This window comes from Myotis daubentonii, chromosome 16, assembly GCF_963259705.1.
Source record: "Myotis daubentonii chromosome 16, mMyoDau2.1, whole genome shotgun sequence".
Classification (NCBI taxonomy): Eukaryota; Metazoa; Chordata; class Mammalia; order Chiroptera; family Vespertilionidae; genus Myotis; species Myotis daubentonii.
In genome coordinates, this window is record NC_081855.1 from 47,671,421 (window position 1) to 47,689,326 (window position 17,906).

General features: G+C 56.5%; 1 protein-coding gene across 3 annotated transcripts in view; it reads right to left on the bottom strand.

Annotated features, from left to right (window-relative positions):
- Nucleotides 1-347: 347 nt before the first annotated feature.
- Nucleotides 348-17,906, bottom strand: part of CDK5RAP3 (CDK5 regulatory subunit associated protein 3) — a 161,134-nt gene continuing 143,575 nt past the window's right edge. Inside the window, exons 1-14 of one of the 3 annotated variants that reach the window (XM_059670769.1) lie at nucleotides 9,420-9,573; nucleotides 9,151-9,196; nucleotides 6,708-6,839; nucleotides 6,324-6,424; nucleotides 5,957-6,005; nucleotides 5,076-5,254; nucleotides 4,749-4,885; nucleotides 4,387-4,531; nucleotides 3,711-3,812; nucleotides 3,229-3,307; nucleotides 2,759-2,847; nucleotides 1,265-1,470; nucleotides 752-923; nucleotides 348-670 (exon numbers count right to left, since the gene is read on the bottom strand). In XM_059670769.1, the coding sequence (XP_059526752.1) occupies nucleotides 605-670; nucleotides 752-923; nucleotides 1,265-1,470; nucleotides 2,759-2,847; nucleotides 3,229-3,307; nucleotides 3,711-3,812; nucleotides 4,387-4,531; nucleotides 4,749-4,885; nucleotides 5,076-5,254; nucleotides 5,957-6,005; nucleotides 6,324-6,424; nucleotides 6,708-6,839; nucleotides 9,151-9,196; nucleotides 9,420-9,425 (1,509 nt within the window). In that variant the 5' untranslated portion in view covers nucleotides 9,426-9,573 and the 3' untranslated portion in view covers nucleotides 348-604. Of the gene's footprint in view, nucleotides 671-751; nucleotides 924-1,264; nucleotides 1,471-2,758; nucleotides 2,848-3,228; nucleotides 3,308-3,710; nucleotides 3,813-4,386; nucleotides 4,532-4,748; nucleotides 4,886-5,075; nucleotides 5,255-5,956; nucleotides 6,006-6,323; nucleotides 6,425-6,707; nucleotides 6,840-8,836; nucleotides 8,860-9,150; nucleotides 9,200-9,419; nucleotides 9,574-17,906 lie in introns of those variants that run through there. The other 2 variants (XM_059670770.1, XM_059670771.1) reach the window with 2 other exon arrangements.

A 17,906-nucleotide genomic window follows, 5' to 3' on the forward strand; every position in this document is an offset into this window, starting at 1 on the left:
CGCATTTCCCCTCTGCCGGGGGGTAAGCTGTGACTAAAAGGGAACGACAGCTTTGCTGGCTCCAGCCAGGCTGCCACCTGACTGCTTCTCCTGGGCTCTGGCCTGAGTGTGGCAGGCTGGGCCTGGCTCAGAAAAAGGGGCCCCTGACTCAGTTACCCAGAGCCCCTTGCTGAGCCATCTGCAGATGCTAATCTGGGCCCTCCCTGTCACCCAGAGGACAGGTCCCTCACCTGGGCCTGCACAGGGACAGCTGGTGGCCTGGGGAGCCCACGGGGATCACGAACCCCATGCAAACAGGTGTGCAGTCTCAGCTCCAGGCCCAGAGAAGCAGAAACGGTCAGGATAAAGCCAGTCTCTTCCTCTTTTATTAAGTCCGACTGGTTAACAAGGAGACGCTGGGCTTTCAGGCTGACAGGCCACAGGGCCCATAAGACAGCTTCTTGCAGAGATACAGTGAGTGCAAAGGTCACCATCTGGGTGACGCTCCCGCACGTGGCCTTCCACCCTCCAGAGCCTGGTCTCTCGCTGGGAAAGGCCCGCAACATCAGCCCTGGCGTCCCACCTCCGTCCTGAGGCTGAGGAGACGAGCAGGACGGGGCGGGTGTCACAGAGAGGTTCCCATCAGGTTCACAGGGCGCCCGTTGTACCTCTTGGAAATGTCAGCTTCAATCTGAAAGACAGCGATGCCGAGTGGGCCTCGATCTGCGGAAACGGGGGTCCCGCCCTGGTAGGTTTCCCTTTCCTGTCTTACCAGCTTCTGCAGCTCCTTCGTCTTCTCCAGCAGCAGGTCCAGCTTGGGCTCCAGAGCGGCCTGCTCCTGCAGTGCCTCCTGCTGCTTCTGCACCATCAGTTCTTTCTTCAAAGCCAGCAGCTGGGACTGCTTCAGCTTTTGCTGGAGGAACTCGGTGACTCTGTCCACATACCTGCAGGGCGTTCAGGGCAGTGGTGTAGCAGAGCAACCGGAGCACCCGTTCAACCAAAAGATGAAGCTCAGGAAACCAGATCCCGAATCGGCCTCATCCTTCCACCTTTCTGTAAAGACTACCTCCTGGCTGCCCTGTCCTCCGGATTCTGGCTGCATACAGCACATCACCCCACCCTGCCCCACAGGGAATCTAGGTCCCCCGTTGGGATGGCCCAGCTATGGGAGGCAGGCACGAGGTCTAAGGGGTCATGGAGAAGAATACAAGGGGTCAGGACTCTTCAAGATGGAGGAGTCCTGCTCCGAGCCCGGAACAGCCCCATGTCAAGGGGAAAGCCAGACCTTGGTGAGGCCAGGATCATAAACAGGTGCTGCATTCGGAGACTGGTGAGCCGGCCAATCAGGTCCTGCAGCACTGACACCAGGGTTTCCATCTTCGCTTTGGTCTGGCCCTGCAGGATGGCTGGAGCCAGCTGGAACTGGCTCACAGACAGGATGTCGGCCTCCTCGCTCATCTCCACGGCTCTCTGGGACAGGAAGATCTCGAGCTGAGGACGAAGAGGATTTGGTTCAAACCAAGAAGAGAACGCTGAGGCTAAGCCCCCAGCCTGCCCCAAGTGAAGGGTGAGATGTGAGGGTGAGGCTCTGGGTGCGGAGGGGTTCCTTCCTCTGAATACTTTTGTTGCTAGAAACGCACCAACTATAACGTCAGGGCTTGCGGCAGCCTCTGCTTCACTCTGCCATCACCCATTTCTATCTCAGGCCCTTCTAGCCTGGACCCCCGCTTCCTCCTCGCTGGGGATCAGATAACTGAGAACGCAGAGGTTCAGAGGGTTCTCTCGGCCCCCGTGAAGGTATTTTCTCTCCGTGGGAGGAACGAGACTCAGGGAGAGGGATCCCTGGGATAAGGAAGGGCTGGGAAGACTCTGAGAGGCAGCCCCAGATCTTGTCCTCTTATTCAACCATGGAAGCTTGATCACTTCTGCCCTCCTCTCCTGGAGGCTGGGAGGGTCCTCTCTGGACAGAAAGAGGATGAATCTGGTGAGGACAATAATCTTCATGAAGCCTCCCCAGCCAGCAGGGCACTGGGAGGGAAAGACCCAGATTGACAAGGGCAGCCCCAGCGCCCCAGTCCCACAGGAAGGACCGAGAACACCGGCTCCTTACTCTGGGCTGCTCGTAGCTTCGCCACAGGGATGGTATTGACACAAGTGAGATCATGTGGCTCCAAACCTCCTACAGCATCTCAGTCACTCGTAGTAAAAGCCAAAGTCCCGAAGCTTCACCTCTCTGATCGCCTTCACTTGCCCACTCCCGCTCTGCCAGGCCGGCCTCCCTGCATCAGATACGCAGGGCCGGCGCCCCTCTCAGGGCCTCGGCAATCGCGCCCTCTGCCTGGAGAGCTTTTCGGCCAGGCTTCGGCCTCTCCCTGCCCCTGCAGGTCCTGGCTTACTGGTGACCTTCACCACGAGGCCTTCCCTGGTCGGCCGACAGGAAGCCCAGCAGCCCTCCAGCACTCCTTTCCTCGTGGCACTGACGTTAACGCCTAACACACCGCATCTCTTACTTTATTCATCTTGTTTCCTGTCTGCATTCCCCACTGGAACATAAGCCCCGGGTCAGGACTTGGACTGTTTTATTCCCTGCTCCCTCTCTGGCGCCTCAGGCAGTGCCAGGGGCTGAGAAAGTGCAGGGTAAACCCTTGCCGAGTGGATGGGGCCTCCTAGTCTGAGATGTCTCTGGTGTCCCTCACAGAAGCAGGAGGGGCCGGCTCAGGGGTCTGGAGCAAGCCCTCAATGCGGCGCCCCCCACCCCCCTCGCAGAGGATGAAGGTACCTCCATGAGCTCGTCGATGAACTGGTTCCGGGTCTCAGGGTATTCAAGGAGTGTCAGGGCATCCGAGCCCCTGGCAACACCTTCCGGAGCTGCCAGGAGGAAACAGAAGTGATGAGGGAGCTGAGGACGGGAGGAGACCTCCCCCAAGTGAGACGCTCTGGTGGGTTAATATGGACACGGACTCACTGAACTAAAGCCACTTCCTGTTCCAACCCCAGGGGGAAAGGTCACCCATTCCCGCATCTCAGCCCTAGCCTGTGAGGACCACAGCTGGTCTGAGTGAGGCCAGCCCTCTGGGCACAGGGGGTGAAGTCTCGGCCTGCACTGCCCTCTAGTGGCTCAGTCGCCACTACAGCCTCTCAGCGGTGGGGAGGGTCAGTTCAGACGCAGAGCCCATCAGCACTCCTGGGACCCCTCGCCCACATTCCTCTCCAAACCCGCGCGGCTGCTGGCAGGGGCCGTGCACTCACCCTCAGTTCCAGCCTCCACCACTGTGATCTGCAAAGCGGCAGCGTCGTCTCCCCAGTCTATCTCATCACCCCCAGCTTCCTGGGTGGAAAGCAAAGAGCCCCAGGAATGTTGGCCGAATTTTCCCAGCAAAGCGAGCCAGACTCAACCCAAGCCCTCCCTAAGTCAACAACCGCACAGTTCAGCTGCAGGAAGGACACGCAGGCCTGTGGTCGGTGGCAAAGACGCCAGTGTGGGGCCGTGGACGTTGCCACCCTCACCCCTGCTCTGGAGAGTTACCACCTGCTGGCAGCCCCACCCCTTGCCCCAAACTCCAGGAGTGGCCCAGGCTCTGACATGTCGCTTTGGAAGCCGTCCCCCGGCCACACCTGGTCTGAGAGCCAGGAGCTTCCAACGATGCCTGTAAAGGCAGACAGGACTCTTCTTCTCGCTGAAGCAGGAATCACAGAAAGCCCTCAGAGGCGGACCGAGAGGGCATGCTCACCTTTGAATCCGATTCCAGGGAGATGCCCCAGTCGATGCCAGCAGGCTGGGCAGGGTCAGTCCCTTCAGAGGCCACCTCCACCCCAAAGTCGCCCCAGTCAATCTAGGAGAAAGGATGTGTTAGCTCGGAGGGTGGGGACGGTAAGGGGCTGTGCTCGCCCACTGTTTAAACGCAGTGGCCTCCCAGCTCCCCAAGCAGGGCCCATCTCGGAGAGCTGAGGGACTGAAGGGTTCCCAGCTCAAAGCCAGGCAGATTGCTGAGGCTCCCGGCCCTCTTCTGTACTCTGACCGCAAGAAGGCCAGAAAGGCCGGCCTGCATGGCTCAGAGGTTGGGCATCGACCTATGAACCAGGAGGTCACGGTTCAATTCCCGATCAGGGCACATGCCCAATTGCGGGCTCAATCCCTGGTGGGGGGTGTGCAGGTGGCAGCTGATCAATGATGCTCTCATCAATGATATTTCTATCTCCCTTTCCCTTCTTCTCTGAAATCAATAAAAAAGAAAACAATTTTTAAAAAGGCGGCCGGAAAAATAGGGGAGTAGGGCCCCTGGGCCCTTCCACCTATAGTCTCTCACACAAATCCCTTTCTTCCTCGGGGACTCTGAATTCAGGCTGTGAGGTTTGGGCTGTGTGTGTCGGGGGGTCGGGGAGCAGCTCTCCCTCAGCCTGTCTTACCGCGTCTTCTTCCACCTGCTCGGGCGGCTCCTCGAGGTGCGGCCGCTCCACCACGGAAGGCTCTGTCCCCGTCCTCCACTCGTACACCGTGGAGTTCCCCCGCTTCTGCACAAATCGCAGCATCGGCAGCACCTGCTCCTCGGGGCTGCAACAGGGACATAACTGACCCTCCGGCTGCCACTCACGCAGCCAACAGTGGGCTTTGGCCTGGGCCATAAGGTCAGATGGGCAAAGCCCCCACGGGTTCCAGTGCGTAAAATGAAACTCAAGTGTCATGTGGGGAAAACACAAGTGGAGAAGAGACAACAGCCAGGGGAATGGGCACACTGCCCCTGCTACAGAGCAGCCCCGGTCCCCTTTACCTTTCACACACGAACCCCACGCAGGCCTGGTACAGGTCGATGGCTTCCCCCAGGGACCGAGCCCGCGCCCCGATCTCGGCCAGTTGACTCGGCAGCTCCTTCACCAGAGCCAGCAGTTCTCTCCGGACATTGTCTCCCTAGAGGGGATGGGAGAAGGGGGCTAAGGCAGGGTGCCGGGAAGTGGGGTCCAGCAGATGAAAGAAAACGTGCGCAGAGCCGACCGGAGAGAAGCTGGCCCCCGAAGGGCACAGCAGGCTGGGGGAGCCTTTCCCAGATGCAGAGCTGTGGGCCCAGCAGGCAGGCAGAGGCCCGGTGCCCTCCGCTCACCGTGATGCCGTACTGCTTGCACGAGTGGTAGAACTGCTCCCGCATCTCGGCAGCCCCGCCCTGGCCCTCCTCCTCCTTGCGGCTATATTCTTGCTGCAGCTGCTGGCACTTGGCGATCTGCTTCTTCAGCGAGGGGATCTCATAGGTGACGTTCCGAACGAGGAGGCTAGAGAGTTCCACTGAGAAGGGCCCAGGAAATTCGCCTCAGACACCCGCACCATCAGGCAAGCACGCCCGGGACATGCACACATGGACCCTCGTTTGGTGGGGAAGAGCGTGGGGTGGCTTCCCAGCTCCTCCATTTCCTCGCTGTAGCAGCTAAGACGGCCATTTAACGTCTCTAACCCAATCCTCATCTGAACCACAAGGTCGACAATATCTGCCGTGAGGACTAAAAGAGGGAATCCACATAAAACAGCAAGCCTAATGGCTTGTATTTAGGTATTTAGTAGGTGCTTGGTAAATATTAGCTATTATCATTATTATTATTTATACTATTAGAAAACACACCCAAACTACAATCAGCCCTTCAGTTACTCTCTCAGGAACTTGATATGGCCCCAAGGATAATCCACGCATCCTCTGCCTACTATAGAATGGGGGTGCGGAGGGAATGGGGTTCCACACTCACCTTACGAGAGTTCAGTGGTAGAGAACTCACACACACCTGCGGGGTCAGGCCTGGCATTTACCTATTACCTGCCTGGTCCTCCTGCTCCCCCCAACACTGTGGGATGTGTTTTCCCACCTTGCAAACATCTACAGCCCAACCTCTCCCCGACACGGTCTGTGTCTCCTAGAAGCTCAGTGTTGCGGGACTATGGGAGTGGGCATCCCCAGTGGTGCCCTGGACACCAGGAGGCCCAGGCTGGACCACCTACCTAGGTAGCTGTTGTCCTTCTCATACAGGGCCACGATCTCCTGCCAATCCTGCGGGAGAACGGAAACAGGAAGTGAGCCAGGACAGGACTCAGCAGTCACGTCCCAGCGCAAGCCCGGAGCAGGGCACGCTCTCCCAGTCTTCCCGTCACACCAAACACACATTCCTGGTCCCCCTCTGAGCACTGGTTGGACCACCCACTTGATTTTAAGAGTGTGGCGCCAACGAGCAATCCCCAAAGGAGCTACTTCTGGCATAAGCTCTGGGGTCAGAGAGAAAGTTCAGGAAGCGTTCCATGTAGGCGTCTCCACCGGATCCTCCGAGAGACCCAGAGCTCTGATCCCATTAGCACCCTCGCCCACACTTGCCTTCATTCGCTGAGAAGAGTACCGGCCAAAAATGTTTTTTGTGGAAGCTTCAGTGCCTTTGAGAAGGTCCACGATTCTTAGGCAGTGGAAGTAGTGAATGTCTGGAAAGCAAGGGAGAGCAAAGACGTTGAGAATTCCAGTATCTCCCCATCTACTCTGGCCGAGAGCTGACTCACATGCCAGTGATTGAAGTAAGCACGGTTCTCCCATCATGCACAGCTCTCTCCTTCACCAGTTTGTGTAGGAAGAAACGGGCATCTACACCCCTGGACAAAACCTTTCTCTGGGGATCCGCTGTGGCTAAGCGACAGGGGAGCAGCCCAGCGGCTCTGTACCGCGCCCGGGGAAGCGAGGGCTCCGGCAAGGCGGCCCCAAGGCACTCACAGGACCCAGAGAGCAGCTGGGCAATCTCCTCGCTTTCCGGCATGTCCTGGATGGCAGCATTGATCTTCTCTCGGATGGTCAGCACCAGACTCTGCCATTTCAGGTTGCAGTGCCTTCTGTCCACCAGCCAGTCTACGTGAGAAACACCCAAATCACAGCGCTCCCTTCAGACGGTCACAATTCGGGCAGACGCGCCACGACAGGGGCTACGGGTTGTATTCACACTGGCTAAGGGGTGGGGGTCACGGGAAGATGGACATGAAGACAGGCCCAAAGGGATGCCTGCAAGCGCTAAACAGACGCTGGCAACCTGACTCCCGGAGCAGTTGGCTCCACACAAGGATAAAGAGAAACTTTAAACTAGTCCTGACATCAAAGCGCCACTTCTGACCACTCTAAATTCTCCATAATATTTTTGCTTCCAGGGGTAATTATAACTTTCTTGACGGAGGATGATGTTCAACTTCCACTTCCTCAGGGCTGGGATTAACCACGACAATGGAAAACACAAGAGGGTTTTGCCAAGAGCCGGGTGAATGAGCAACTGCAAAGCCCCTAATACCGTCAGCGCCCTCAAGGCTACCTCACACTGGTCTGTTCTTACCGGTGCAGCTCCGCCCTGCACACGTGAATACGGTGTGACTGACCTCCTGGAAGCTGGGCCTGGATTTAAGTTGTTCGCAGAGGGTCAGGGTGGCTGAGAGCCATGCATGTGTCGTCAGGAGGAGAGAGCTAAGAGCTGGGCTTTGTGGTTCAGGCGGTCCTGCCTTCTAATTACCAACTTCCTGGGGCAAGTCTCTCCGCCTCCGTGCCTCGGTTTCCCCACATGTAGAATGGGGATAAGATACTGAGCGATCAGGGGAAATGTAGGTACAGCATTGAACACTGTGCCTGGCACATGGCAAGGACTCCATAAATCCTACTGATCTTCACTTTTACAATATCAAGTGCCTGAAAACGCACCTGGCATAGCGCGGACCCTCCGTGAATGACTGAGGGCCTGCGCTATACCCTCATGGCCAAGGACAAGTTCATACACCGAGCGTGCACATGTGCCGAAGAACTGGGACAGACCTGAAGTGAGGCCAAGGAAGTGGCCACTGCACAGGACCGACTAACCGGCCCACAGCAGGAAACCCAGAACCGGCCCTGGTTAATAAATGGGTCCGGCACGGGGCCCCACAGTGGTTCTCATTCTACTCCCTCTGCTGTATTCCTTTAAAATGTCCAGAAAGAAAACTTCTGTGGATGTCCCAGAACCAGAAGCAAAGGGATGAGGTAGTCAGGCAGACAGCTTAACAAACGATACGGCATCAAATCAATCAACCCAGTAAGTGTTTAAAACCCAGCGGCTGTGCAATGCCCTGCAGGGGTCAGAAGGAGGAGGCCCTTCCCTTGCCCTCAACTGGGGAGGGGGTCTGTGGATCAGATACAGACATCAGGGAGATGGCCCGGCCACTAACAGGTCTTTATTTCCAACTGGGTCTATGTCCCTCTTCTTCCTAAAGTCCAGGGAAGACGGAAGCTTCTAAAAAGAAAAGGGAGCCCCGGCTGGCGTGGCTCAGTGGGCGAACCTCAACCTATGAACCACGAGGTCGCTGTTCGATTCCCACCCGGGGTTGTGGGCTCGATTCCCAGTGTGGGGTGTGTAGGAAGCAACTGATCAATGATTCTCTCCCAGCACTGATGTTTCTATCTCTCTCTCTCCCTTCCTCTCTGAAATCAATCCTTTCCTATACAATAAAAGGGTAATATGCAAATCGACCAAACGACCGGTTGCCATGATGTGCACTGACCACCAGGGCACAGATGCTCAACACAGGAGCTGCCCCCTGCTGGTGGTCAGTGCACACCCACAGGGGGAGGCCGCTCAGCCACAAGCTGGGCTGACAGCAAGCCCAGTGGCCAGCCTCCTCTGAGGAGGCCTAAGCTGTCAGTTGGACATCCCCCAAGGGCTCCCCGCCTTTGCAGGCCGGGCTGAGGGACAACCCCCCCACAGTGCATGAATGTCATGCCTCTAGTATGTATGTATGTATGTATGAATGAATGACTAGATAGATAGATAGATAGATAGGAAGAAAAGGGAGTTTTCCCCAGCTTAATACAAAAAGCACAGACACGAGCCTGACATAAGTTCCCATTTCGGATCTGCCACTGTGTTGACTTTCAGTAGGCCACGCCCCTCCCTGCGCCTGAGGGATGTGATTGGACAACACATGTTCCAGATGTTAAGTGGGAGACGCAGGTCAGATACAGACTAGGCACGGTCCCTCCCGCTGCTGTTAGCGAGGCCGGTCGGGCCACAGGCCGGGGCACAGACCCGTGGGGACGGTCAGCGATTTAACAGGGGCCTCGGGGCGTCAGGGCTCCCAGCTGTTGGCGACAGGGGGGGAAGGGGCCGGGCTCCCCCGAAAGCGGGCTGCGCGGGGACGCCCCGTCCTACCGAGCAGCTTGCTGGTCTGGATGTCGATGGGCACGTGCTGATGGTCCTGGCGGGAAACACGGCAGACAGAGGGGTGTGAGCGCGGGGAGGGGGCGTGCCGCTCGCGCGCTCATTTCACGGGCACCCGCGGGGCCAGAACGAGGGGCCGGGGAGGGCTGCGCCCGCCCGCCCGGGAGGGTGGCCGAGGAAGCGGGTTAGGGACGGACGGGGGGAACCGAACCCAGGGGTCCCGGGAGAGCCCCCCGTTTTCTCGGCTCCTGTTCCCCCACCTGCATCCTTCCTCCAGTTCAGCTTCCGGCCGACGACCCAGCACGCCCCGCCTACCACCAACCCAGCGCCCGGGCGGCAGCGCTTCAGTTTAGGCCCAAACCGGCCTCCTCCGCCACGTCGCCGCTTTCCTCGGAGCCAATCGGAGCGCTCGCTCCACCCCTGGCCGCAAGCCCCACCCACCGCCGGGCTCCGAATGGCTGAACCGAGGAGGGGCGGGAGAACAGGAGCCAGCCAATGGGAGGTGCGAGGCGGGCTCAGGGCCGGGGAGGGGCGGGGCGCCAGAAAGAGCTGCAGCGGCGGCACGATCGCGGCAGGCGGCGCCCGAGAGCTGGTCGCAGCCACGTGGACCCTCTGAGCACAGATTAACGCGTCTACAGGCAGGATCCTAGCGCCGCCTTGGCGAACCGGAGACCTTTAGACTTGCCTTCGCCCCGTCTTGCCTCGTTTCACTGTTTCTCGTAGTTTGTAACTGTCTTCTAGCACTTGTCACACGTTGCCTTCCCATTCAGTTGATCTCATAGACGTGTGTTGAGCACCTGCTCCGTGCTCATTAGGACAGAGAAGGAGAGGAAAGAGGGCCAAGGGAGGCATCCCAAGCACAGCGCCTAAGTTGAGTCTTAAAGGAAGAGCTGCAGAAAGAAGGGTGATGTGTGGAGGGGTGTTCCGGGTGGAGGGGGTTGTACAGACAAAGCTTTGGAGGCAACAAACTGCAAGAGGGGTGCAGAGAACTGGCAATATAATTTGTGGGGTCCAGTGCAAACTGAAAATGCAGGGCCCTGGCTCTGGCCTGTGTGACTGGGTTGGGCATCCTCCCATGCAAGGAAAGGTTGCTGGTTCGATTCCCTGTCAGGCACATGCCCAGGTTGCAGGCTCGATCCCCAGTAGGAGGCTTGCAGGAGGCAGCTGATCAATGTTAGGCTCTCACATCTCTCTCTCTCTCTCTCTCTCTCTCCCCCTCTCCCTTCCTCTCTCTCTAAAACTCAATTTTTAAAAATATATATATTTTTAAAGTGTAAGGCCCTTGCTAAAAAATAGGAAGAAATTCAAGAGGGCCCTGCATAGGTCTCACACTCATGAAGCTGGTCCTACAGGCAGGCCAGCCTCTGTGCAGGAAAAGGCATGGATTGGCCAGAGAAGAGACTGTAAAGGTCAAATGGTCATATCATGGGGCGTCTCATTAAAGCACTTGGGTCCTGGCTGGTATGACCTGTGGTTAGAGCATCGGCCCCTCTCACCGAAGGGTTACGGGTTCAATTCCCAGTCAGGGGCACATCCCTGGGTTGTAGGTTCATCCCCAGCCCCTATCAGGGCGTGTGTGGGAGTCAACCAATCGATGCATCTCCCTCACATCGACGTTTCTCTCTCTCTCTCTCCCTCCCCTCCACTCGTTCTAAAAATCAATGGAAAAAATATTTTCAGGTGAGGATAAAAAAAAAAAGAAGAACTTGGACTTCACCCCTGCAGAGAGGAACCATTGGAGGGTTTTAAGGGTTTGAGGCAGGGGGGGGACCTGCACAGATTGGCTGCAAGGAGGATGGGTTCATGGGGCATAAGAATGGGGACATGGGAGGTAAGACTGTCAGGAGATTATTACGCAGAAGTTGGGGCCTGACCTGGGAGAGAGGCATGAGGAGCAGCGGAAGGGCTGGATTTCAGGATGTTTTGGAGGAAAATAAGCAGGACCTGGCAATTGGTTGGCTGTGTGTTGGGGGCGGGGGGGACTGCAAAGATGACACCTAAATGGAGGAGCCACACCTGAGGCAGGGATGAGGATGCTGAGCTGGTGGGGAAGAGGGTGTTTCAGCCTTGGACTTGTGGGCTGGTGGTCCTGGGAGACCCCTGCGGGGAGGGTGCAGGAGGCACTGGGGTCCACAGCTCTAGCGTTCAGAGGAGCCATGGGGCTGGGGGCCAGCTCCGGAGAGCCAGGGGCTGAGCTGTGGTCCTGGTGGTCCCTGAAGCTGAGGGAGGGTATGAGATTCGGTAAGAAGTGGTAGAGCAGGGAGAGAAGGTGGGGCGAGAACAGATCCCTGGCGTCTCACAGGGCGGGGCGGGGGGGGGGGGCATTGGGCGCCCCCTCCTTCCGGGTTGTTGGCTCCTCCAGGAGGCTCTGCCTGCTCCTTTCTAAGTGACCCCCTCTTTCCCTCCCCCCACCTGGCACTTGGGGCTCAGTAAATTTTTTATTAAACTGTGTGTGTGATACAACAGCCAGAGGATCTAGATTCCTGCCCAGTGAGATCTTGGGCCATTTCCATAGCCTCTCTGCCAGCCACAGAGATAGCGGCCTATCTCGGGGTATTTCTGTTTATACGCTTAAATAAATAAACATTCTAGATGTATCTGACTCTTTACCGTTTACAGCACGCTTTAATAAAGCTCATGCTTTGTAAACTGTGTGTGTGTGTGTGTGTGTGTGTGAGTGTGAGGGTGTGTGAGTGTGTGTGTGAGTGTGAATGTGAGTGTGTGTGTGAGTGCATGTGTGAGAGTGTGTGTAACTGTGTGTGACTGTGTGTGTGTGTGAGTGCGTGAGTGAGTGTGTATGTGTGTGTGTGTGCATGCATGTGTGTGAGTGTGTGTATGTGTGAGTGTGTGTGTGAGCCTGTGTGTGTGTGTGTGAGTGTGTGTGTGTGTGTGTGAGTGTGTGTGTGAGAGCCTGTGTGTGTGTGAGTGTGAATGTGTGTGTGAGTGTGTGTGCACAACGTTAATCATTAGTACAGCATGAGTTGAAAGACTTCCCTGAAAATGGCTCCTGGGCAGCGCTAAGGGCCTCTTCAGGGCTCTCTTATGGGAATTTGGCTCCCATCTCAGAGTCCTGACTCAGGCTCTGGGAATTGCTGGGGCACCCCCGTGATTAAACAAACACTTACTGGGCTGCAACTGTGTGTCCCTGGCTCCCTGGGATATCCCAGGAGGCATGTCCTCCCACCCCCACCCCACCCCCCACCCAGAAGCATCGCTCCTGCTCGAATCAACAGGCGGGGCAGAGCAGGGAGGGGGGAGTCTGCAAGGCCCAGCCCTGGTGACTTGGTGGTGATAGACCACTGGCACTCACCCCACCCTCAGCTCCCGGTGACTCATGTGCCTCAGCCGCTGACCTCTGGGTGGGAGGCTGCCCAGAGAGCACGGAGTGTGGGCTTCGGACAGCATTCTGCCCTGTCCCTCCTTTTCCAAGGCCACGGAGAGCCTCAGGGCCCGTGGGCAGAGGAGCACATGCGTGGCCTGGCATCCAGGCACTGAGGGCCTTGGGGTTCCCAGCACCTGGAAAGTGGCAGAGAGAGGGGTGGGATGCTGACCGTGGATCCCCCACTTATCTGCTGATTTAGCAGGTGGGACACTGTCTGGGGGAGAGAAGCCCATGGGGGGATGTGGGGAGGACATAGGGAGCCCATGCCACCCCCCCTTGGACAGAGCAGATGCCCTCAGGGTGCTCCTTGTGCAGGCTGCCTTCCCTCCTTTGTTGTTGTTATTGTTGTTGTCATGTCAACGTCATCACAGCCAGTTTGCTCATTCAGTGATAACCATGTGCCCCGGGCCAGTGTAGATCTCCGTGTTTGACAAGCCTTATCTAACTGGATCCCACAACCTTGTAACGTGGGCACTACCACTGGCCAGACTTTAAAGGCGAGGGAGCCAACGCTTAGATACGTAACTTGCCGAGATCATACCGGTGGTGGGGCTGGGAGTCCACCCCAGGCCTGTCTGGCTCCCCCACCTGCATCCTCGTTCCCCTGCAGCCCTGCCTGTCCCCTCCCGCAGCTCAGCCACCTCGGCCCCGTCTCTTCCCCCCTCCTCCTCGGCCTGACTCCCACTTCCTGCCGTGCCTGCCCCTTTCTGAAGTTCTTCCTTACCACGCCCGGTCCTGGGCGAGGACGCCCACTGCTTATCTTCCTGCAATAGCCCTAAAAAAGGAGGCTTGCCCTTGACATTCAAGCAATCCATGTTTTAATCGGCCTTCTGTTTATTACTTTATGGTCCGTGTCTTCTGCGTGTTTGCTCACAGCCATGCTGCCTGTGTGTGTGTGTGTGTGTGTGTGTGTGTGTGCCTGCGTGTGGTCTGCCAGCCGGGCTGGAAGCCCTGGAAACTCAGCGGCTTCAGGGGGGCCCTTGCTGTTGCAGTATGATCTCTGTGCGGTGTTCTCCAGTGTCCATCTCCCCAGCTAGTCTGAGGGCACCTGTGGGCAGGAGGAGCCGTCTTCACCCCTGTGACCCCAGCCCCCGGCCTAACACCTGACATTGACTGTGAGGGGCCTCGCGGTGGGTGTAAAGGAAGGACTAGGAGACGGTGCGGCATTGGCACGGAGACAGTTAGAGATGCGTGGGGACCGGGATCACTTGGTCTGGGGGCGGGGTGTGTGTCCCCCAGCCTGTCCCTCCTCCCTCTCTCTGCAGCTCAGGACTTGTAGTCCAGCCCCCTGAACCGCTTGGAACCAGAGGGAGGAAATGGAGGTGAAGACATCAGGGCTGGTTGGCTTCCCGAGTTAAGCACAGGCCACTGACTTAACTCATCAGCTGGGTCGCGCTCTGGGGCCGCCGGCTGCACCCTCAACCCTGGCCAGCCGTGCCCTCCCACCCCTTCATCTTTGTTGGACTTCTAGGGGAGAATGCGTCACTGGGTGGCCTTGTGAGTCGGGTCTGAGGCGTCATCTCCTAAGGGTGCCACTGCATGTTGTTATCTCACTCCCTTCACGGCGGGTGGAGGGAGGGAAAACCAAGCCCAGCGCCCAGCCTCCTGTCCCACGTACGTCAATGTCGGGACCTTCACACGCAAACATAGTCCCCGCCCCCCAACAGCGTGACAGCATGGTGCGTGAAGGGCTAACCCCATGACGGCACTCCCGGCGCCCAGCACTGTGCTCATGCCTCACAGGTCATGAACTGAGTCAGAGGTGTGCGCGGGAGCTCGGGGAGCAGAGAGGAGGAGAGGCCAGCTCAACCTGGGGGTACAGGCATGGGGTGGGGACAGGAAACCGCCAGGGCGGCTCAGGGAGGGGAAGCCCTGGGGGTGAGACCTGCAGGGTGGGAAGGGACGGTGGCTGAGTGGAGAGCAGAGAGGAGAGGAACCGGCGGCTGAGTGGAGAGCAGAGAGGAGAGGAACCGGCAGCTGAGTGGAGAGCAGAGAGGAGAGGAACCGAGTGGGTGAAGTGCAGGAAAGAGAGACGAGGCTGCTCCAGAAGATGCTGATCACGGGGCCTGGGATGTTTGTGGGGAGAGCGGAAAGCTATTTGGTGGAAGAGATTGGCCAGGGGAGACCATGCAGAACCCTCAGGCCCATGGCGAAGGGTTGGAATTTACGCCTGCAGACCGGGGTTCCCAGCCAGTGGGCAGCAGGCTCCTGTAGCCTTGTGCCAAGGGTCCAGGAACCCATAGACGCATTTATAGGATTCCAGATGGGGAGGGGGAGCTTTTCTACACCAAGAAAGGGTCCTTTCAGAGAACAGGAGACCCACGTGGCCAGCACATGTCTGACAAGATGCTCAGCTTTACCAGAAATGGGGTTTGTGGTTCGCCGGGGCTGCTGGAGCAAATGATCACAAAACGGGTGCCTCGGAACATCAGAAATGTATGTTTTCACGCTTCTGCAGGCCAGGAGTCTGAAAGCGAGGTGGCTGGCTCCCGGGGAGACTCTATTCCATGCCTCCGAGGGCAATGGGAACATGGCAGTGGGAATGCAGGTTGGCGCACCACTGAGAGGATCCACCCCTGGTGGATCCACCATCAGGGTTGAGTCCACACAGGCCCTGGCCAGTAGCTCAGTGGTTAGAGCGTCGGCCCCCACACCGAAGGGTCGTGGTTCGATTCCCGGTCAAGGTGGCAGGTTCCATCCTGCAACAAAAAGGACCACAGAAACAGGGCTCCGAGCCCCAGCAGGCCATCGAGGTCCTTGGAACTAACTCTCTTCGTGTATTTTACTTGCTGTTCCCAACAAGGACACGTTTCCCAGAACATGCACTTTGCATGCTGGTGGAATATCACCCTTGAGCCTAGTTTCAGAAAGAGCGTTGAAAGGTGAGGCATTGTAGAAAGCAATGAGGCAGCCTGCATGTGGGCGATCTGTTAAAGGAATATTCACAGTCCAATAAACTTAACTAAAGAGGTAAAAGACCTCTACTCAGAAAACTACAGGACGTTGAAAAAAGACATAGAGGAAGACATAAACAGATGGAAGAACATACCGTGTTCATGGATTGGTAGAATCAACATCATTAAAATGGCCATACTACCCAAAGCAATCTATAAATTCAACGCACTTCCCATTAAAATACCAACGGCATACTTCAGAGATCTAGAACGAACTTTCCAAAAATTCATCTGGAATAAAAGAAGACCCCGAATAGCTGCAGCAATCCTGAAAAAGAACAAAGTAGGTGGGATCTCAATACCAGATATCAAGTTGTATTACAAAGCCACTGTTCTCAAAACTGCCTGGTACTGGCACAAGAATAGGCATATAGATCAATGGAATAGAATAGAGAGCCCAGAAATCGGCCCGAACCAATATGCTCAATTAATATTTGACAAAGGAGGCAAGAACATACAATGGAGCCAAGATAGTCTCTTCAATAAATGGTGTTGGGAAAATTGGACAGATATATGCAAGAAAATGAAACTAGACCACCAACTTACACCATACACAAAAATAAACTAAAGGAATATTCAGAGTCTAAAGCAGGGGTGGGCAAACTTTTTGACTCGAGGGCCACAATGGGTTCTTAAACTGGACCGGAGGGCCGGAACAAAAGCATGGATGGAGTGTTTGTGTGAACTAATATAAATTCAAAGTAAACATCATTACATAAAAGGGTACGGTCTTTTTTTTTTTTTTAGTTTTATTCATTTCAAACGGGCCGGATCCGGCCCGCGGGCCGTAGTTTGCCCACGGCTGGTCTAAAGCCTGATCTCAAACTCCCCTCCCAACTCTGCTCCTCCCCAAAATAGATCCCCCCAAGGCCAGGGGTTGGGCCTGACTTCCCAGGCTGGGCTCTCCCAGGAGGGTGGGCTGGGGAGCTGGTCCTGGTGGCATGCTCCGAAGGGCAGGCCACAGGTGGGCCCCCACTGAAGCCAGGGCACTGCGGCTCTCCCTGGGGCGCCTTCTCCAGCGTGAGGCCGAGAGGACAGGACTCTGCCCCCGTGTGTCCCAGAAATCAGAGAGGCCTGGGTTTGGGGGCCGGGGGCCGGGGGGCGGGGATGAGTGCCTTCACAGAGCCTCTTCCTGTGAAGATGGAAATGGCTCCGGCCCTGGTTAGAGTCCCCCAGGCCAGTGCCCATCCCTCCATCCTTCCAGTCTCTTCCCAACTCCCGAGCTGGGATGACTTCTTAGCCTCTTCTGGTGTCGTCTGGACTGGACATCCACGCTCAAATAGACCAGGTTTTCAGAGAAAGTGTCAGATTTGGAAAGTTGTGGGCATCTTCCCGGGACAACAGTGTACTCTTTCCACGAGAGCAAGGAACCCTGCAAAATGATATCTTCAATTCACACAAACCCTGGGAGACAATGTGACAAGCCTGCTGCCGCTGAAACAAGAAGTGAAATAAACCGGTTTTCACCCAGCTGGGTGGCTCAGTATTGGAGCCTGGACCCATGAACCAGGAGCTCACTGTTTGATTCCCTGGGTTATAGACTCGTTCCCCAGTAGGGGGCGTGCAGGAGGCAGCGATGGATGTTTATCTCTCATTGATGTTTCTCTCTCTCTCCGTCTCCCTTCCTCTCTCTGAACTCAACAAAAAACATATTTAAAGCCCTGGCCAGTTTGGCTCGATGGATAGAGCGTCAGCCTGCGAACCAAAAGGTCCCAGGTTCAACTCCGGTCAAGGGCACATGCCCGGGTTGTAGGCTCAATCCCCAGTGGGGGGTGTGCAGGAGGCAGCCAATCAATTATTCTCTCTCATCATTGATATTTCTATCTCTCTCTCCCTCTCCCTTCCTCTCTGAAATCAATAAAAATATATTTTAAAAAGCATATTAAAGAGAAAGAAAGAAACCAGTTTTCTCTCACACTTACCTGTCCAAGGGAGGGAGGCACAAAGGCAACGGGCCACATTAAGGATTTCTCATTAAGAATGTTTCTGCTTCTCATTTCGGTTGTACAATCAACCATCGTACACATCACGTTAAACAGGAGCCTTTTAACAAACTTTCGGAAAAAGACGCTTCTTGGTGAGGTAGGAGGCAAACAGTTAATTTGGGTCTTGAGGGATGAACAGGAGTTTGTGTTGGGTTACACAGGGGGCGGGGGGCCATTCCTGGCCTAGAGCACAGCCCGTGTTCCCAAGCTCACCCACCCAGGCAGCCTCTGCACCCCGGAGGGGAGGCCGAGAAAGGGCCTCGTGACGTTGGGAGAGGAGGCTGCAGGAATCCCATCCTCGAGGACCAGGCCAGGCGGGTGTCCTGTGGCCCCTGGGGAGCCTCTGAGGACTGTCCCCCTGAGGCTTAGGGACAGCTGTTCAGGATGGAGGGGACGAATTCACAAGGTCCTGAGAAACTGAAGGAA